We start from the raw sequence: 21,832 nt of genomic DNA on the forward strand, positions 1-21,832 counted from the left end.
AAAAGGAAATGTTTAAAGCTGTAAACGGTACGATGCAGAAGCGTCATTTTTAAAATGCGTGCGTAAGCGCAATGTCAAGATTTGAAAATAGATTGATGAAAACCTCTGCGAAACAAAGAGACATCGAAAGACCCAAAACAAACGACCAAGCGATTCGAAGTGATGAAGACGCAACACTGGACAGTCCTAAAATCTTTCAAACTACTTTCACAACCTCCAAAATAGGCATTCCGTGAATATTTTTCGGTAGATCTTCATATTTAGTCAAATATTATTTTGTTTTTTTTTTTTTTTAATATTGTTTCTGTATTCGACAGGTGCCATATATATACATATCTAATCAAATATATCAAATGAACAAAAAATAAACTGTTGAAGCGTTGTTCGAATAAAGAAACAATACAATTCAAAATACACAGTCGAAACAAAAAGCGCGACTCAAAAAAGTTTTTACAATTTTATCTGTCTTACTCGAACAAAAGAGAATTATCACGACACATTTTGTATTCATAAAGACCTTACTATGAATATTCGTCAAAATGCCACAGCCTAACAAAGTTCCTAACAAATCCGTCAGCCTACTGATAATTACCTTCGCCTCTCTTATGAATCTTCCCCCGTCCACGTTAACTTTCTCAATCTTTGGCGTCCTCTCCACGACGCTTGTAAGTAGGTTCTGTAAAATGGCCACAAGACACCCGAAATTATTAGAATTAGTTCGTGCAATAACATTTGTGACAGTTAGACAATAAAATTAGAAAAGGATTGGTGAGAAAATTACTTGCGATATTCGTTTTTTACACAGAAATCTGAATTAATTTTCAGTTTTTAAATTGTTACCAAAACTTCAAAATTATAGACTAAGTCCACCAATGAATGATTTCATGTAATTTTCTCAATATTAATCCCTTTTATAAATTGGACTTGTGTAATAGATAAATGTCCCAAATATGTAGGTATATATTAGGAACCAAAACGATGTAAAAATTAAATATTTTTGTGTAATTACTTGCATGCAAAATTTATTCACGCTTTCCAATATTCACCTGTCTTAAACCATGCAAATTGATAGATATTATTTGTTATAGCAGAACTTAACCTCCAAATTTAAATTTGTTAGAGGTGGGTGCTTTTTAAAAAAGTACCTAGTCTACATGCAAAAAATATAATTTATACCTTAATCACTTTTGTATGTATATAGTTACCAAAATTATTTAAATTCTTTTTTAGAACATGCAATACTTTATATATTTTTTTTAAACTGTTAATTCCACATTCTGGAACCAGTTAATTTATTTATGATCGATATTTTTCACCAAATTAAAACATGCAATGTTTACCATGTACTCGAACAAGAACCTACGCGAGTAGTCAAATACAGACATCATAATAACCTCAAAACACAAACAAAGTTATGTTTACACCACGAATAGGTATAGGACATTTCGTATCAAAAATCTACTATAAATGGCAGAAATTCAACACTGAACAGGACAACACATTGCTAGAAAACATAACATCTAATATAATTAGTTGCTTTTTGTCAACTATTAACCCAATATGGTAGTTTTCTCACCCGGGTCGGCTCGAATTGTTCCTTCGGCCGGATTTCAATTGGCGGCTGGCTCTGTAGTTTACCGAAAGTGTCATCGATCCATTCGGCTTCCTTCTCTAGGCCTGCGTTGTAGTTGCGCAGGAGTTGGTAGGCCGCCTCGCAGCTTCGGAGTCTGAGAAATATGTTTAATAGTAAGCTACTATTTGACATTTTTAAGCGATAGGTATTTAATGCTCCTTGTAGTCTTTACGCTTAAACTTACTTGAATAATTTTAACCAAATCAAAAAGCCTTAAATTCGTTTAACTCTTTTCTTGGTCATTTAGTTACTGTTAGATTATGCATTTTCAAAAGATAAGCGAAAGTAATTATCATGAAGATACCTAAGTTTTTCATTATTACAAAATAAGAAGTTCAACTTAAGAATAGTATGTTCATTTCCAGAATTAAATTCTTTCCAACCAGCTGGCCAGTATCATTGACAGAACTTAAAAAAAATCTTATCTCTTTCAGTGAAAATCAAAAATAGAACACTTACCTCTCAGCCAACTGGCTGCACACATTGTTCCATCTACTATTCAATTGCGAGACCTCCTTGTCCAATCGCTCAAGGTCTATATGCTTCCCGGCCCTCGGCAACGACGAATGGGGAAGCGCCGCGCGCGAAGTGGTGACCAATCGGCGGCAGTTCTCGGCGTCGTCGTTCATTTGGTCAATTTGAATTTGCTGCTTGCTGACAGCCACTTGCATGCGGAGTAGGTCTTCGTGTATCTATTGGAAGGGATTTCAAATTAAATAAATACATACATATAATCACGTCTATATCCCTTGCGGGGTAGACAGAGCCTACAGTCTTGTAAAGACTGATAGGCCACGTTCAGCTATTTGGCTTTAAGATAGGATTGAGATTCAAATAGTGTCAGGTTGCTAGTCCATCGCCTAAAAGAAGAATCCCAAGTTTATAAGCCTACCCCTTAGTCGGCTTTTACGACATCCATGGGAAAGAGATGAGTGGTCCTATTCTTTTTTGTATTGGTGCCGGGAACCACACGGCACCTTAATATATTACCACCATATTAAATAAATTGTTAATATAATTAGTTTAATAAAAAAAAACCTAGTGAGGTATAATATAGTAAGTACAAGATCCAACAATGAACCGATATGGGTTTGGATAACTTGCAATGATTGCGGAGGTCAGACGAGAATAGTTTCCTGTAAAAGCCCGACTTAACCCGATCCAGGGCCTATCAAGCCTATCCCTTAGTCGTCTTTTATGACATTCATGGTAAAGAGATGAAGTGGTCCTATTCTTTTTTGTATTGGTGCCGGGAACCACACTGCACTAGGGTATTTCATACATACATACATACATATAATCACGTCTATATCCCTTGCGGGGTAGACAGAGCCAACAGTCCTGAGCGGACTGATAGGCCACGTTCAGCTATTTGGCTTTAAGATAGAATTGAGATTCGAATAGTGACAAGTTGCTAGCCTATCGCCTAAAAAAAGAATCTCAAGTTTGTAAGCCTATCCCTTAGTCGCCTTTTACGACATCCATGGGAAAGAGATGGAGTGGTCCTATTCTTTTTTGTATTGGTGCCGGGAACCACACGGGTATTTCCATGTTTCTAATTGACATTTGGCAAAAACATTTGAGAAATATTTATATTATGACAGTAGGAATATTTAGCTCTTATACGGAACAGAAGTTTTTTGCGGGAATTGAATTCTGAACCTTAATATTCAGAGCTAAAGCTGTTAACCTCTGGATCTTCAAGAGAATTATGATTGCTAATAACACAGCGACTTGCTGATTTTTTACTTAATTATTTAGTTCCTTTATTGTTTGCCTGGAAGAGATCCCTTCATGGGATAAGTCCGCCATTGCAAATGAATTATTTATTTCATAACTATTTATTTATTTCCCTTATTTGATGTACTATTTTTGTAACTGTACAAATTTTAGTGCATAAAAGATATAACATACAAACAAACTTACGTCTTTGAGCAGTTCGACGTCGTTGGGCAGGTCATTGAACTGCGCCAGCTTGATCTCAAACTCCGAGATGGTCTGATGGTTCTCCTCCATGCTGTTCACAACGATCTCCACGAATTTCAACCTGAAATTATGTTTAACACATTTATCCTACTAATATTATAAATGCGAAAGTTTGTATGTCAGGATGTCAGTATGGTATGTTTGTTACTCGTTGACGCAAAAACTACTGAACCGATTACGATAAAATTTTAAAAAGTTCCCGCGTGATTGATTCAATACTAGAGCAAACGTCTAATAGTCTTTGTACAAACAACGTGACCCGTCCAAGAAAACTTAAAAGCCTTTTAATTTCTCTTTGTGCCTAATAAAATATAACAAAAAAGCTCATGTTTAATGCTAAAATCACAAGTGTATGAGAACTTCAGTGTAATTATGAAATCCGAGAGGAAAGCATGATACCTTGATGAAATGAAAAAGTACAAAAAAAACGGTGACTCACCGTTCAACAAAGAGCTGACTCTTGGATTGCATGTCGTTCCACTTGCCCATGACTTTGTCGAGATTCTTCTTCATGGCTGGGGTCTTCAGGGCGATACCTGAGGAAGAAATGGAGCAATAGAATAAAATATTTATTTGACAAATACTCTACAGTTATATTACAGACTGTAACAAATAAGTTATACCTTATAATCAAGAGCAAGTAATGGGAACGCAGGTAAATAGATTATTCTCACATTAAACATCTTCTTTGATGAACTTAGTTAAAGTAAGTAAACTTTAAGGATTTCCTTCGACACCGTCATCAGCCTTAGTACCTCTTTTTTTGGAAGGATCTTCTTGAAAGACTGTCTTCTGAAATGTGGCATGTGTACCTCTCACGTAATTGGTCAAAATTTTACTAAGAAGTAACCTAAAATTATCCTGGATCAAAGTCTCCTTTTGCATCATTAAGCTCCCAATTCCTGCCGCTTTTCTTATCATAGTATAAAACAAAGTCGCTATTTTAGTCCGTTTGTCTGTATGCTTAAATCTTTAAAATTACGCAACGGATTTTGATGCGGTTTTTTGTAACAGGTAGAGTGATTCAAGAGGAAGGTTTTTATGAATAATAACATTTATAATTTTGCACCCGTGCGAAGCCGGGGCGGGTCGCTAGTTGTCAAATACACCAAGAAAAGCATGTTATCAATGTAAAGATGCCATCAACAGCTCTAGAAAAATCTACATACCTCTGAAAGTAGCTTGTACTTCCTCCACGTCTCCAGACAGCGCCAGCAGACTGCCCTCCCAGTCCTTGTGCTGGAGCACCAGGTGTTCCAAAGAGTCCAGGTCTCGAGGGATATGACTGGCGATCCTCTCATGCAGCTGTCGCTCGAGAACGTCCAGGCGTTCGAGAAGGTTCGATGACTGTTCCGTGAAAATGCGAGCAGCATTCTTCGATTCCTCTGTGAAAGAGATTGTAAAAATGAATAAATTATGAATTAATAAATAAACATACACGGTACCAATTGATGGAGACCGCATTGTTAAATAGGTTTAAAGAGAAAGTTGTTTTTATGGAAACATTGATACAAATGGTTCGTCAATATTGACGTGACATTAAGAAAAATTGCAATATTAACTACAGAAGCCCAATAGGAAACGTTTTCGCCGAAGCAGAATTAAAGTTCGCCATTGCAAGTTACCTATTTATTTATTTTAGGTACAACCATGTTTAAGATATTACAAACAAAACCTAACCGTGAGTTAACCACTGGAGTTAACTAAAAAATATATACCTAAGCTAAACAAAGCTAAAATATAACTAAATTAACCGTTTCTATGTTTTCCTCTGGTCTAGCTTTAGGCGTGCGGTGGTCAGACCGCAGTCGCTCAGTTAAAATAAGAAAAACATACTTGAATAATACTTGAATAATAATACTTGCGGGGTAGACAGAGCCAACTGTTTTAAAAAGACGTGCAGCTGTTTGGCTTCTTGATAGAATTGAGATTCAAATAGTGACAGATTGCTAGCCCATCGCCTAAAAGAAGAATCCCAAGTTTATAAGCCTATCCATTAGTCGCCTTTTACGACATCCATGGGAATGAGACAGAGTGGTTTTGATTTTTTATTGGTGCTGGGTACACACGGCACAAATAAAACAACACCACTGACAATCTAAGGAATATACTCAAATGATGATGATGTCCTAACTAGATCGACCTATTGATAACACAACGGCATGGCCCACTCATGTCGTACATTACAAAAAATTGCAGAGTCAATCTAACACGCAAGGTCAATCGAATGAAGTGTCGTTACAAAATTGAATGACATCATGAAATCGGCTAGATACAAAAATATGAAAATACAAATCTTTTCTTATTATTATTAGTGTGGATAATAAAATAGCATAGAATATTTTATTTGCTTTTGATAAATAACTGAAATATTTCATCGTGACCTTACATTAAAAAATAAATCTGTCCTTTATGGTATTATAGCATTATCTCGGAGCACTATTATAGATGCTCATTTGTTTGAATTTAAATACAATTTGTACTTTGTATAAATTTGTAATTTATTAAGTTTTTAAATGTTAAGTAGCCTGGTTGTCAAAATAGTATATTTCAATAAATTATAAGATCGAAATTTAAATTTATGTACACTCGTATCAAAAAAAAATTTTTAACTTTTACTAGCTGCGCCCCGGAGCTTCGCTCAAGTGGTAATTTCAGGTTAAAAATAATTACTATATTATTAAAGACTTTATTTTACCCATGTACCAAATTTCATCAAAACATCTACGTCCAGTTTATTTTCCGTGAAAGAATAACACACATTCTTACAAATTATCGCATTTATTATATTAGGCATATTAAGTAGGACTTTTTCTATTGTTTGAGACATACATGCCTAAGAATTGGTGCAGGTAATTATTCTATATATCTATTTAGACTAGACTTTCAGAAGTAAATAAGTAAATAACAATTTTCTTCCTGGTATGTCCACAGGACAGAAACACCAAACAGCGTAGTCGTAAGGTAAACTTCAATAAGACATATTCGTTCGTCACAAAGAAAAAGAAATAGAAACAAAAAAAAATTAATTGCAAATACCTTCTTCTTTTCGTCCTTTCGAGAATATCCTTTTGATTTTCTTCATGTTTGCACTTTTTTATCGCACAGATAAAAAAACTAAAACAGTTTGAATATATATATAAAATTACTTTCAGTGTTACATGGTTTACATTTATTTAAATGTATCATAGACATATGACGTAAATAAAGAAACCTTGGTGTGTATTATTTTCTTATTTCTGCTATCAAAGTTTCATTACATATTAGTTAGTTGTTGAACAAAATAATAAGTAATAAGCATTACTCTTACGTGGATTAACTAACACAACTGACTGAACAATGAGCAGCTTTATTTTGGCTGTGTCCAAAACAATCTATGTATTTAATCCAATAGAAATAACTTCACGCAAACGCCTATCTACTATTACTTGTAATGATATTCATATGTTTTCATGTAATAAAATTATTCAATCCAAATTGATTGAATCTGGTGAAAAATATCTATGACATCATTGTCTGTCTATACTCTATACAATGCCTTATATTTATTGGACCCCCTGATTTTTGTTGTCCTGTCTTTAGTATTAAGCAACGGAAACTATTGTACCTAATAAACAAATACTAATTTTTAAAATCCATAAATTATGTTTGAAATATTTTTACCAATATAAAAATCAACAATTTCTCTGCAAAAAAGATTGCATTACTTGCATAAGAAAGCAGCTAGTTCAAAATGTCTGTGTCCAATGTTCGATCTATCAAAATTTTTAAAGTAGGTTATATAAAAAGTATTTATAATATTTTCACTCATTCGAGACGTTATCAAGTCAATAAAGGTGATCTCATTCCGCGCAGATATAATAATATCAACCGCAAGACTGTCGCTTTTTATAGACAGACAATCTTTATCATTGAATTCATATTGAACTTTATGTGAGTAAGAAAATACAAGAAAATATATGAAGACAGTAAGAAAAAAAAAGAAAGATTTCCTTTGTGGTATATTTCCACTGCAAACGTTATTTATAAATTTTTATTTTAATAAAAAAAAATCGTTTCACATATTTATTTTTCCCAAAAACAACACTATGCCATAAACTTCATCTTCCAACATTTAATAAATAGATGCTATCTTATTTTGTATTTATAAATCAGATTTTTAAACTTTTATTACACAAATAAAAATAAATCACTGTTTTTTTTTTAAATGAAGCTATTTTCACTACCACAACGGTCAATCAGCGCAGTGTAGTACGCATTAATTGTGACTGACAACGGTCCCGTAGGACTGTGGCTTTGCCCAGAATACGACAAGCGTATCGTCTTGATACTTGATAAGGCATAAGTCAGATTTTGCAGTTAAATTGTATTTAATTTATTAAATTTAACTTTTATGACACCTTTCAATCTTACTTATCATAATTTGTAATTATTTATCGGTGTTGGTGTTTTACAAATACAAATAAAAAAATACACGAGAGATGTGTCAAATTTCCTTTTAGTTTGAAGCCAAAAACATCGTAGTAAAATCGATTTCCAAACCCTATTTTTGAAGTTTCGTTTTTAGGTGGAAATAAAAGTTGCAGGCATGTTACTTGAATCCTTCTTCACAAATGTATCAAGACGATTCGGTCGATATACATCTCAGAAGGTGCAACTTACGCCCACTCGATAAATTACGCTATCATGTAAGTATGGCTATCGGGCAATGACAATACAACATCCAGTAGGTTAGATTAATTGTTTCTTGAGATGTGGGCGGTTTTTATTATTTACCTTTTAATTTAATAGTATACAGATCGAATAAAAATTTTCTATATATAAATTTATATATAAATATATATATAAATATAAAAGAGCACACTGTCTGACTGACAAATTAATGCCTAGCCCAAACCGCTGGGTCTACAGATTCGAAACTTGGCATGTAGGTTTCCCTATTTAGTTTAGTTCTAAAATAAAAGCGTGAACTTTTGAATCACGCCGGCCGGAGTGTTGCGAGTAGGTTCTACCGCAGATGCCATAAAGACGTATACTCGTAAACAAAATTTGAATTAACACAAATTGCTCGGTAAAAAAGTCAATAATATATTCCAGTAGCTTATGTCATACATTAAATCGGTGCTGAGTAACCAGCCTAGTCGTTAAGATACGTATGTGTCAGATAGTAAAATGGGCAGACTAATTAGTAACTAACATAAGCTTTAAATGAAAACATGTGCAACAGATGTTCTTGAAACAAAAAGCTTTGATGTACTTTTGTAAACACACACACACTTTTTCTCTTCCTTTGGCGTGTTCCCAGATTTACTCTATGGCACTATAGGTACTTGTGTGTTCTCTTTCTAATAATTCTTTTTTTTTAGTTTGCCCAGAAAAAAAAACCATCTTCAAACGGAAAACTAAATAAGAAAAAATAAATTTACTACAAAGTTATATTGATTTTAAAAAAGTTTCCACAAGATTTTTCATTATCAACAGATACTGAACAAAGCAATCATTAAAAAGACACTAAAAGCAGCGATAAATTATGAGAATCGTCCTTTCTCTCAAGCGGGTTAAAACACCAAGATAATGATGCTATTTGAAGAATGGATTGCACAATGCGCATTCCTATATATTTAATTGAAAGATTGCACTTAGCTACTATGTTATGTAGGTCGGTACAAACGACACAAGACGGGTTTAAGCTTTAATTAAATATTGGACGAAAACAGTTAATTGATTAATTGCAAGTTGTTTTTATTATAAAATCATTCTGACCTCCGGTTTTGGACTGAAGGATGAAGTTTTTATTTAACGTGCCGTGTGGGTCAGAATTGAAAAGCTAAGATAACCACTCACTTAATGCTGGAAGTAGCCACGCAATAAAATGAATGAATGAAAGTGAATTCCATCAAAAATAAACCTCGTTCGCTAGTAATAAGGTTAAGTTGCCGTTCTGCCAATGGGCGCCACCTTGTATGACACTTATGTACATACATACATATAGTCACGTCTATATCCCTTGCGGGATAGACAGAGCCACCAGTCTTGAAAAGACTGATAGGCCACGTTTAGCTTTTTGGCTTGATGATAGAATTGAGATTCACATACATAATGTATAGCTTCCTCTCCTTCTCATCCACGCATTCAGGCTTACTTAAGCTTAAAAGACTATATATAAAAAATCTCTACCTTCCGCCCTGGCTCTCCTCTCGAACTCATCAAAGAGCCTGTTGACGTCATCGATTTCCCTCCTCAGCCTCCTCAGTTGAGGGTCGGCCGGGTCTCCTTCAGCCAACAGTTTCTCTGCGTCTTCGTTCAGAGCTCGTCTGATGGCCTGACGTTGTTCTGCGCCCATGGCTACGAACTGTTTAAAAGAAAGTGAGAAAATAAATACGAGTACGAGTATATACTAATGGAACAAATGACTAAGATTGAGTTAGCCTAGAAGTAAGTTCGAGACTTGTGTTAGGAGATACTAACTCAACGATACTATGTTATTATATTACACACATTATAAAATATATGTCCATTTTCATACATAAAATGAAATAGTAACTGATCGATGTGTGTATTTGAAAGATATTGACAAAAGAAACGCCAAAAATGTATTTTTTTCGAATTTCCATCTGTATGTTTGTACTCGAAAAACACGAAAACTATTGTTCCGGTTCACATGCCATTTTCTCAGAAACTGGTATCCAAAACAATTCCCCCGTAACCGTTAAGGGGCCATACAGGGGGCCAGTTTTTTCTGTGAAATTTTACGGTTGGTTCCATTTTCTCAGAAACTGGTATACAAAACAATTCCCTCGTCGGATACGAGGGAATTGTTTTGTATACCAGTTTAAGTTAAGGGGCCATACAGGGGGCCAGTTTTTTCTGTGAAATTTTACGGTCGGTCCCATTTTCTCAGAAACTGGTATACAAAACAAATTCCCCCGTAACCGATTAGGGGCCATACAGGGGGCCAGTTTTTTCTGTGAAATTTTAAGGTCGGGCCTCGCTGCGGTTCGGCCAGGGAATTATCACTTTTTGTCTTAATTGGCTCTAGTATCAAACCCAGGTCCTTGTGACTCCATGGTAAACTCACTCAGAGGTTGACTCAGGACAGTAAGTAGGTACTTATAAAATACGAACCTGCGGGAAATCCCAGCCTTTCACCACCTTGATAGTAGCGAAGATCATATTTTGTCTCATCCTGAGTTGCTTCCTCTGCCATAATTGTATGACCTGTAAAAAATTGATTTTTAAAAAATAATCTTTTAATAGAAGCATCAAACATTCATTTAACTTTTGACCATGATTTGGAAGTAGTACATTTTACTTTTCTACTCCTTGCAGAACTTTTCAAAAAGGATGCTTAAAATTTTTTTTTGTCATGAATTAAATTGATCAAGCATGTTGGCTGTAGAAGTAATCGTCGAATCTGTTGTCGTGAAGATATCTGGACTATCACAAAATCTTTTTAGTGCCCCTTTATATATATATATATATATATATATGTACATAATAATAATACAGAACTATAAATATATGTATATAGGATGGAGGAGCCACCGTAAATTCGTGTCTGACCCCACGAGCTCGGAGCTGTATACCTAACTCACCTTACGAGGTTCGACATCATCTAGAAAAATTACACGAAGAACGCTATGAAAGCCTCCACAGGCAGATCATACCTACAGATAGAAATCAAAGAACTCACCCGATCATAAGCGTTCCTCAACCTGGTTCCTCAACCAGCTGAACGTGGCCATTCTGTCTTTTCAAGACTGTTGTCTCTGTCTACCCCGCAAGGGATATAGACGTGACCATATCTATGCATGTATGTATGTACATTCAGTCAAAAAAGTATCGGGAATGGATTATTTATTTATGGTTCCAATTCAAATTTTTGTTTTTTTTTGTTGTTGTTAGATTGGCACAACTGTTTTCCATTTTGGCGCGGAATTTGAGTTGCATCTGTTGTTTACATTAAATACAGTGCTATTTTTAGTTATATCATATCTAGTGTGTATTGCTAATTTCATAATGGATAAAAACATCGAACAAAGAGTTTGTCTTGCATTGCCAATGGAATATCGTGTTCGGAGTCACTGAAAATGTTACAGAAGGCTTACGGTGAATCGACTTTATCAAAAACTCGTGCTTATGAGTGGTACAAAGCGTTCAAAAGCGGTCGAGATGTGATGGAAGATTTGCCTCGCTCTGGTAGGCCATCAACGTCTGCAACTGAAGTTAACATCGCAAAAGTGAAGGAAATAGTGACTGAAAATCCTCATTCAACTTTGAGAGAGATAGCCACCGAACTTTCTGTATCTCACGAGTCGATCCGTACCATTTTAACTAATAATTTGGGTATGAAACATGTTGCCGCTCGGCTAGTCCCAAAAGACCTGAATTTTTTTCAAAAACTCAATCGCATGAGTGTCGCTGAGGACATGCTAGAACGAGTCAATTCCGACCCAACATTCATGAAACGCATTGTTACTGGTGACGAGACGTGGGTTTACGAGTTTGACATGCAAACTAGTCAACAAGCTTCGGAGTGGCGCCTTCCAACTGAACCGAAACCGAAAAAACCACGCCAAAGTCGTTCAAAAGTCAAAGTCATGTTGACTGTTTTCTTTGACTATCGCGGTGTTGTGCACTCGGAATTCTTGCCGGAAGGTCAAACGGTAAATAAGGAATATTATTTGAGTGTTATGCGGCGTTTAAGAGAGCAAATCCGACGAAAAAGGCCAGATTTGTGGAAATAAAATTCTTGGATTTTGCACCATGATAATGCACCTTCGCACAAGGCCATCATTGTGAACGAATTTTTAACCAAACACTCAACAAATACCATCGAGCAACCACCATATTCACCAGATATGGCTCCAGCCGACTTTTTTCTTTTTCTTAAACTCAAATTACCACTTCGTGGCACCCGTTTTCAATCGGTAGAAGACATAAAAGAGAATTCGCGGCGAGAACTGACCTCAATTCCGGAAACAGCGTTTAAAAAATGTTTTGATGATTGGATTATTCGTTGGCGTAAGTGTATCGTTTCTAAAGGAGCATATTTTGAAGGTGATAAAATAAATTTGGATGAATAACAAACAGTTTGTGTATTATTGATCTTTTCCTGCTACTTTCTTGACAGAGTAGTATGTACGTATGTACGCTATGAAAGCCTCCACAGCTCACTCTACTCACTCGATCATAGGCGTTCCTCAGCCTGGCCGCGGCGTCCAGGGCGTCCTGGCAGGGCGGCGGCAGCGCCAGCACGGCGCCCGGCAGCTGCACCTCCGTGCCCGCGCCGCCCAGCCGCGCGCGCCAGCGGCTGCGCCCCGAGTTGTCCACCACGGTGACGGCTGAACCTTTCTCTATGGCCACCTGGAGGGAAGTGATTAAGTTAAACATCAAACACATCAGTGCTGTGCCCGAGACATAGCTGTTTTATTATATATTTGTACAATTTGTACATTGACGTCCGATGAAAATGCTGCAGTGTAATTTGTTCCGCCGCTTCTTCTACACATGCGCTTTGGAAGCGGTAGTAGTTATAATTAAATTTAAGTGATGTGACGTCAATAAGTGATACCTTGTATCCAATTTTGAAAATAAATCTATTCTATTCTATATCCAGAATACAGACATACATATTATCACGTCCCTACTTAAGGTCTTTCTTCACACATCAGGGCTGGCAGGGCACAACCGTGATAAAGCAGTTTTTTATCCAGAATACAGACATACATATTATGACGTCCCCACTTAAGGTTTTTCTTCTCACATCAGGAATGTGCCCGTGACAGAGCTGTTTTTTATCCAGAATACTGATATACATATTATCACGTCCCCACTCAAGGTCTTTCTTCACACATCAGGGCTGGCAGGGCACAAGCGTGACAGAGGCTGTTTATATCCAGAATACTGATATACATATTATCACGTCCCCACTTAAGGTTTTTCTTCTCACATCAGTGTGTGCTGGCTGTGCCCGTGACAGAGCTGTTTTTTATATCCAGAATACTGACATACATATTATCACGTCTTCATCCCTTACGGGGTATAGAGTATATGAGGTAAACCAAAAAGTATGAAAATCCAAGCTCAGCTGTACGGCTTATTGATGGATTTAAATAGTAGGTAACATGTAACTAATTAGCCTATCATGAAGAATCCCAAGTTTATTACCCTATCCCTTGTCATCTTTTACGACATCCATGGAAAAATTATTGTGTGGTCCTACTCGTATACCAGGTAAGGTACCAGGAACTATACAGCATTCATCCGGAATTTTAAGAAAAAAAAGGTTACATTTTCTATGACTTGACAATGAAACAACATTGACAGCACGGGCATGGACGCGTCTGATCGAATCCATAGATGTACAAAGATATTTTTTGGACTCCAGACTATTGTACAGGATTATTGGTATCTAACAAAAAACCTTAAGTTTTGGAACCCAACGTTTATCAAAACGTTTTTTTTGACGTCAACCAATGTTGTGAAAAATTTTTGACAATTATTAAGCGATATGAAGTATCATACAATAATACATAAAAATTTTGAATTTTTGAATTTGAATTTTGAACGTTCGCGATTGGATCAAAGTAAAAAAAAAAAAAATACTTACATTAGCATGTTTATAAGCGCAGACCGTTTCGGCCCTCAATGGTCTTGTAACTGGAGCCTTCCTCTGCTTAACCGGCCTGATCTCCTGGGCTTCTTCCACCAGCTTGGAGACGACTGAACCGTGGGCGTTCAGTTCCTCGCGTAGGTCTTGCATGCCCTTCAGCAGACGCTCGCCTTGGTCGAGGGTGAATTCCGATTGGGAGAATGTTGTGTTTAATGCTTCTTCGCGCCTTTGGAAAAATAATGTAATTAATATTTTGGCCGACTAAAGGATAGGCTTATAAAATTGGGATTCTTCTTGTAGGCTATGGGTTAGCAACCTGTCACTATTTGAATTTCAATTTTATCATAAAGCCTAACAGCTAAACATAGTACAATCAGTCTTTCAAGACTGTATGAATGAATGAAGAAGAATCTGTCTGATTGAATAATTGTGTATATGCCAAGATTATCAGATATGGCTGATATTTTTCTTATTAAAGTTTATTCCTTCGGGAGTTTTATAGCAGGACCGATAATTTGGTTTTGACCACCACTAAGGGCAAGATCTTCCGCCAGGTGAGGCGTTATACCTGGGGATCCGCGAAGGAAACGATGTTGAGTCGTAGGTTGTATTAATACCCTCTCAAATCCGTGAAATCTTTGCTTGCGCGATTTAGCATACCCACTGTGATTGGCTGGTGGCGTTTCACGTTTGGAGATGTCGCCACAGTGTAATTAAATAGCAAAAGCTAGATACTATTCTTATTCACAATACAGTTAATTCCATTCACCCATACTCACTTCTGAATCCATTTCTCGGCTTCCTTCACCTCCTCGAAGAAGTTGTGGTACTGCGTGGTGTGTTTTAGATGGGTCTCCAGGCACAGGGTCAACTGTAGCACCCACGCCCATTGGGACTGCATCACCTGGACAAAAATCATCAAAATTAAGTGTGCTTCTATTTATATGTATATAACATCCCTTGTGTTACCTACATTTGCAATAAATAATTTGACTTTGACTTTGACTTTGACTTTCTCTTACCGCGCAGATTGTAAAAATTATTCGAAGGCTTCGTAACTTAAGTTGCTGCTTAAAGGCGATGGTCTAAATACCTGTCATTATTTGAATATCAATTTCACCATCCATACTCACAAATACATACAATTTTGTTTGGTTCACTCTTGACTCGATCAGAACACCCCCGATTTGAAAATATATCATATTTTTGATGGCCTTGTTAGTCGCAGTTGCTAACATCTCGTCTTGAACCATAAGATTTCAGGAGAAAAATAACTTTTTTCGTTGATCTTGTACTTAAATGCTTAACTATTTAAATATTTATTATACAATTAACATAAAAGTAAATAAATGTAGTTAATATGAAGCCACTTTAAAATCGTCGCCGATAAAAAAAAATACATTGATTATACATTTAGAAACGCTACTAAGGTAATATTGACAATATAAAACAAAAATAGGTATGATGGTACTAAAAATAGGTAGCTAGTATGGATAACAAACCTGTAAATGGCTCTCGATAGTTTTGCTAGCCGGGTGGTGCTGGGCGATGAGCGCCTCTCCGCGGTCGATCACGTTGCTGAACTGCAACTCTCTCTTCTCCAAAGATGACATCAGTTGCTGAAAAAAGAAAATTGTAAGTGGAAGCACAACTTAGAAAGCTAAAAAAGAAACAATGAGAACTTTCCTGGGGGTTAAAACTTTAAATAGGTAATATTTATTATTTTTATATTATTTAAAGTTTTAACCTATATATATTATTTTTAGTTTATAATTTAGAATAGGCTTTGTGAATGAAAAAACAACAGTATTTTTTAATACTTTATACGAGTTGTTACATGTACTTTTATTAATTTTACGTTTACATAATCCTAAATGTGATGTAACTTAATCTTAAAAACTATAAAAATTTAAACAGACAAAGCACACCAAAAACTAAACGCAACTTATGTGACATGAATAAACATATTGAATTTAAAAAAAAAAAACGAAGTGAAAAATCAACAAACCTCCTGGTCGTCTCCAAATGAATGCTTGCACAGAAACCAAATATAAAAGATTTATAATACAACAACTTTAAGGATGAAACAAAAAGCGTGAAGGATGAGATTGCGTGGTTGTAAAGCAGATTTTTTTTTGTGGTAGAATCATATTATTTTATATTTTTTACATGTTTTATAGCATTTAATTTTAATCTTTTTTGTCATATCTTAAGTTATACCTCTGAATTTAAGCGCAAGTTAAAAGGGGATGTTTATCGCTTAAATTCAGACAACTTGAGTTTAAGATAGTTATTCCTTACAATTTCTAACAAGAAAAATAAAAATTTACACGTACCTACATGTTTAGAAATATGGGTCTTATAGAAATCAGAAATCGGGATAATATACGATCTATTATTCCAATTTAAATTATTGTGTCATTAAACGAGTTTATATATCACACTAAAAAAGAATAACATATCCTTCTTTTTAAAAATGCATCAAGTGACTATGTACATTTTTACACGCATTACAAGGATTATTCTCAATTCTCTCACCTCATAATAATGCTGTACGGCGGGAAGGTTGATGTGGGGATCTGCCCAATCTCTGGAGAGTTCTACTTGTTCCTTCTCGTTCAGCCAGTTCAGCTCCGCCGTCGCTGATTGGAGGAAGTCTTGGAGTGCATCCAGGTCCGACATGCTGGGGAAGAGAAATATACATTAGTACGTGTTAAAATATGTAAGAGACTTGGTTGCTTTTTGTGCAGTTATTTTTTTGTCGAAGTAAGATCATGATCTCATTTTGCCTGTTATTTGGTATGCACATTTAGTTCCGATGACAAAACGGTGATCAGTAATATCTCTAAATCCAATATGGCCGCCATCACAACATGTAAATTATAACATAGATTTACAGCCTCAAATTTGGATATGTGTATTTAAAAATAGCTAACACAAAGATATTTTCAACAACCTATATTATGGTCAGTCTAAGAAAGGTTATTACTAAAGCCCTTGTCACTTTACAGCAAATTTCATTGCAGCATCAAAATGGCGGACGATATATTTTTAACCCGTTTGAATGAGTCCAAATTGCTATTATTAGCAGTATGCTTCTTCCAAAGATATACAAAGGGAGTGTGAATGAGACTGTTGGAGTAGAGAAGAAGAGTACTTTGATCAAATCAGAGAAGTTCAGGCAAAAGGTCAGATCAAGAGTATCGGGTAATACTGACGAGCTGGCATGAAGAGTTATAAAAGATGTGGATGAAGCGAAAGAAGTATGCAGGGATCGGGGCAAGTGGAAAGAGTGATTAATGTATGTATGTAGGCTTATTTAAATAATTGTCGATTAAAAACAGATACATTTTTATCAAATGAGGATAAACTAACTATAAACATATGTATAACATATGAAAACAGGTTGACTAAGCAGATATACAAGGAGAGTGTGGAGGGAAAGGTCGGGGTGGGAAGACCTAGACGAACATATCTTGATCAAATTAAGGACGTCCTGGTGAAGGGTCAGGTCAAAAGTGCCCGAAACCGCCGAGCTTGCATGAAGAGAGTTATGAATGTGGATGAAGCAAAGGAAGTATGCAGGAATCGTGGCAAGTGGAAAGAGGTAGTCTCTGCCTACCCCTCCGGGAAAGAGGCGTGAGTTTATGTATGTATGTATGTATGTATAACATATAATCACGTCTATGCGGGTATATACCCTTGCGGGGTAGACAGAGCCAACAGTCACCAAAAGACCGAAAGGCCACGCTCAGCCGCTTAACTAATAACAGAATTTAGTTTCAAATAGTGACATGTTGCTAGCCCATCGCCTAAAGGAGGAATCCCAAGTATATAAACATATCCCTTAGTCGTCTTTTGCGACCTCTACGGGGAAGAGATGGAGTGAATCTATTCTTTTTTCTATTGGTGCCGTGAATCACACGGCACTAACTATCTTACAAGACATTTTACTTACCGTTTCGTACTGGTGGAGAGTAGCTCAGCATACAATTTCTGCAGCTGACTGAGATGTTGGTTGTAAAGGTTCAGTTCCTCACCGCTGAAGTTGGAGCGGTTGTGTACGCATTGTTCGACCTGTGAGAAACAAAGATTTACATACATACATAAAATCACGCCTCTTTCCCGGAAGAGTAGGCAGAGACTACCTCTTTCCACCCAAGAAAGATTTATTCATTGTTTGTTTGTTTGTTTGTAAACTCTTTATTGCACATAAAAATATATTCATTATTTCTATATAGGTTAACTAGCTGTGCCCGCGACTTCGTCCGCGTGGAATTGTTATTTTGGACATCATTGAAGCCCTCAAGGATGAATAATTTTCCCCGTTTTTTTTTCACATTTTCCATTATTTCTTTGCTCCTTATAGTTGCAGCGTGATGTTGTATAGCCTTCCTCGATAAATGATCTATTCAACGCAAAAATAATTTTTCAATTCGAACCAGAGTAGCGCGTTCAAACAAACAAACAAACTCTTCAGCTTTATAATATTAGTATAGATTATTTTCTGGAGCTTTTTTATGGCTGTTGGCTCTCTCTTTCCTATAAGGAATAAATAAGTGACATGTGTTTATTTCATGACAAAATTTAAGTTTACTTTTATGTAAACCTTAAATGATTACTCGAGAATCCTGGCGCAGTCTTTGATGTAAATTTGTCTAACACAAGCTTCAAATTTAGGCAATGGACAAAATAAGAGGATGTTGGTTATAAAATAACTAACGCTATATTTGAGACAAATATTAAAAGTTTAAATGTTTAACCGGAATAAAAATATTGCAATTTTACTAAGTATTTTTAAAAGGCAATGTTTATATTTTTTTTATCACAACCTTATGCATATTCAACTGTAGAATAGAATAGATTAATTTTCAAAATTGGATACAAGGTATCACCTATTGACGTCACATCACTTAAATCTAATTATAACTACTGCCGCTTCCAAAGCGCATGTGTAGAAGAAGCGGCGGAACAAACTACACTGCAGCATTTTCACCAGACGTCAATTACAAATACTAATACACTGTCTACTGTCTGTTAGAAAAGTTGTACATGCGGTAAAATACAGGAAAAAAAAACAAACCCACAGAGAAAAAAGGAAGTACCTATTTGTTCTTCTTTATATAGTATTGAAAATCTAACATCGATTTCTTTTGTCAAAAATGAGACTTTCTTCTTTTACATATTTAGCGGGCGCGATGTTTCGGCTCGACCGCCACCAAAGGGAAGGTCTTCCGCCAGGCTAGGTGTTACGTCTGGGGAACCGCGGCTCCGACGATGTTGTGTCGGAGGTTGTATATATAGCTCCAATCGCTTTCGCAATTCGCTGCTATTGGTTGAGCGCGTCAATTTCTTCGCGATGATTGACAGTTGTTGTGTAATTTGATGTTGTGACGAGTGGCGTAGAGATGTCGCCACACATATGTATATAAAAAATGGTTAAGATATAATTACCTTTGAGTGGAATTGGTCAATCTGTTTGTGTTCTCGTTGGTGTTTGTCGAGTTCGTGCTGAACAGAGGGTAGGTCCGAACCGTACTCTGACTCGTGTAGTTTTTTCTGGAACAAAATAAAAAATAATAAAAATTCATATCATTAACTATTAATTGCCGTCAAAGTTATCGAGGAAAACAATTACTGAGGTATTTGCTTTTAATCACATCGACTTTTCTTAATTCCCCATCGTCATATTATAGACCAACATTGTAACCATATTCGAGGAATAAATGATTATGATTATACAAGAAGTCAACAGTACTTGGGGTTAGCCGTCTTCTGTGCTAACAAATAACTAAAAGTGCATTGACATATCAATTTGGTATTAACTGCTGGAACTTGGGGTCACTCTCGGTAATAGTTTATGCCCTTTAGCCATATGTCAAACAAACGAAAACGCCGTCGTCGAAGCGATAGACATAGATAAATAAATCACTAGATGGAGTGACACCATATAAACATAGCTCAAAAAAGATGTCAACATAGCTGCTACGCTGTATCTAGTGTGAAGTCGTGTCGCTACGGTCTTCCCTGCGCCCCCTCCCCCCGTTTCTGGAACTAACATGAACAAAAGACCAACATACAAGTTTCTCCTTACACTAGCTAGTTCCTGTAACTGCTGGAACTCGCAAACTTTGCTTCAACGGCAGATAAACTCTATGCTGGACATCTACCCTTATGATATTGAAAAAAAAAACAATAAAACATGATAAGACTGTAGAAGGCCTATAATGCCTCGAATTAAAGTTTTCTTTCACAACCTTCTAACAAAAAACAAAACTGAAAACATATATAAATGTTTAATACATAAGCGCGAATACGTGCGATATGAACAAGAGCTATATGTGTATCACTTCACTTTTTAATATTAAGGCTCCATCGTTCAACAAAACGATGATTTTGCCAATGTCAAGGTTGAAAAACACACGATGAACCTGACCAGTGACAATATCATAGATCCGTATGTATCTCAGTCAGCTCGGCGATGTTCCCTGAAGCGGCTTCATGCGCGCGCAGACCTCGTTCTTTTTCTAAATTCAAACGACACGCCTTAATTCAAACGTTGACATACCAATTTCTCCTTGCACCATCTAGTCGCTTCGTGCAACTGCTGGAACTTAGGATCGGCATCGAGCACTCGCATCTCAGTGACCGTGCGGGTCTCGCGGCGGACGGTCGTCTGCTGCACGGGGAGCCGCACGGAGGACAGCCGCGGGAGCAGGCGGCCGGTGAACGACTGGCGGGCGTTGAGCCAGCGGTCGTGGATTTGTTGTACCCTGGAAAATACATACATATGGTCACGTCTATATCCCTTGGTAGACAGAGCTTATAGTCTTGAAAAGACTGAATGGCCACGTTCAGCTATTTGGCATAATGATAGAATTGAGATTCAAATAGTGACAGGTTGCTAGCGCATCGCCTAAAAAAGAATCCCAAGTTTGTAAGCCTATCCCTTAGTCGCCTTTTACGATATCCATGGGAAAGAGATGGAGTGGTCCTGTTCTTTTTTGTATTGGTGCCGGGAACCACACGGCACACGTAAATATATATTAAATAATGCATTTACATATTGCCTGAATGTACAGTGAAGTCGTAATGTCTTGTAATATACCAAGATAAGTTCTCGTGATATATCTCCGTATATTACAAGAACCCTAAGGTAAAAAGCAGAGGTATGTAACTTAGAAAGTGTTATTAGGTTACTCAAGATAATTAGGACCTAGCAGCCTGGTATTGGAACTGCATATAATCCTTCCAACAATGTCATTAGTCGGTCTAAATAGCTGGCATCAGAGTTAACCAATTTTTTAGTTGAAGAAAAAAATTCACACGATAAAATACAAAAAATCATACCTCCTATGCAAATCGTTGGCCTGAGGATATCTGCCTTCCCTCAGCGCGTGGGAATCCTGGAACATCTCCTGTATAGTATGCTCCATGGCCCTGAGGTCTTGTTCGATCTGTTCCGCCGCCATCTTGGCTTCGGCGGGGTGCACGCCGCGCTCCACGCGACGGATCTCACTCTCGATGTGACGTTCTACGCTGTCTAGGCCGCTTTCAGTTTGTTTTATATCTCTGTGGATATTGAAAGAATTCATTTA

At 36.6% G+C, this 21,832-nt stretch overlaps 1 protein-coding gene across 16 annotated transcripts in view; it reads right to left on the bottom strand.

The window, feature by feature from the left end:
- LOC106135826 (dystonin) overlaps positions 1-21,832 on the bottom strand; it is a 261,721-nt gene that overhangs the window by 95,626 nt on the left and 144,263 nt on the right. For 15 of the 16 annotated variants that reach the window (XR_009657367.1, XM_060951186.1, XM_060951190.1 and 12 more), the window contains 17 exons: positions 21,585-21,806; positions 20,803-21,007; positions 19,689-19,793; positions 18,193-18,311; positions 16,773-16,917; positions 15,737-15,853; positions 15,014-15,138; positions 14,232-14,460; positions 12,806-12,985; positions 10,745-10,837; positions 9,797-9,971; positions 4,789-5,004; positions 4,059-4,155; positions 3,560-3,680; positions 2,093-2,325; positions 1,577-1,727; positions 593-676 (listed from right to left, as the gene is read on the bottom strand). Coding sequence is in view for 15 of the 16 variants with exons in the window: in XM_060951186.1 (XP_060807169.1) it covers positions 593-676; positions 1,577-1,727; positions 2,093-2,325; positions 3,560-3,680; positions 4,059-4,155; positions 4,789-5,004; positions 9,797-9,971; positions 10,745-10,837; positions 12,806-12,985; positions 14,232-14,460; positions 15,014-15,138; positions 15,737-15,853; positions 16,773-16,917; positions 18,193-18,311; positions 19,689-19,793; positions 20,803-21,007; positions 21,585-21,806 (2,617 nt within the window). In the remaining variant the exon portion in view is untranslated. Of the gene's footprint in view, positions 1-592; positions 677-1,576; positions 1,728-2,092; positions 2,326-3,559; positions 3,681-4,058; positions 4,156-4,788; positions 5,005-9,796; positions 9,972-10,744; positions 10,838-11,312; positions 11,323-12,805; positions 12,986-14,231; positions 14,461-15,013; positions 15,139-15,736; positions 15,854-16,772; positions 16,918-18,192; positions 18,312-19,688; positions 19,794-20,802; positions 21,008-21,584; positions 21,807-21,832 lie in introns of all 16 variants that reach the window. The other variant, XM_060951175.1, reaches the window with a different exon arrangement.

Source organism: Amyelois transitella, chromosome 24, assembly GCF_032362555.1.
Source record: "Amyelois transitella isolate CPQ chromosome 24, ilAmyTran1.1, whole genome shotgun sequence".
In the NCBI taxonomy this organism is placed as follows: domain Eukaryota; kingdom Metazoa; phylum Arthropoda; class Insecta; order Lepidoptera; family Pyralidae; genus Amyelois; species Amyelois transitella.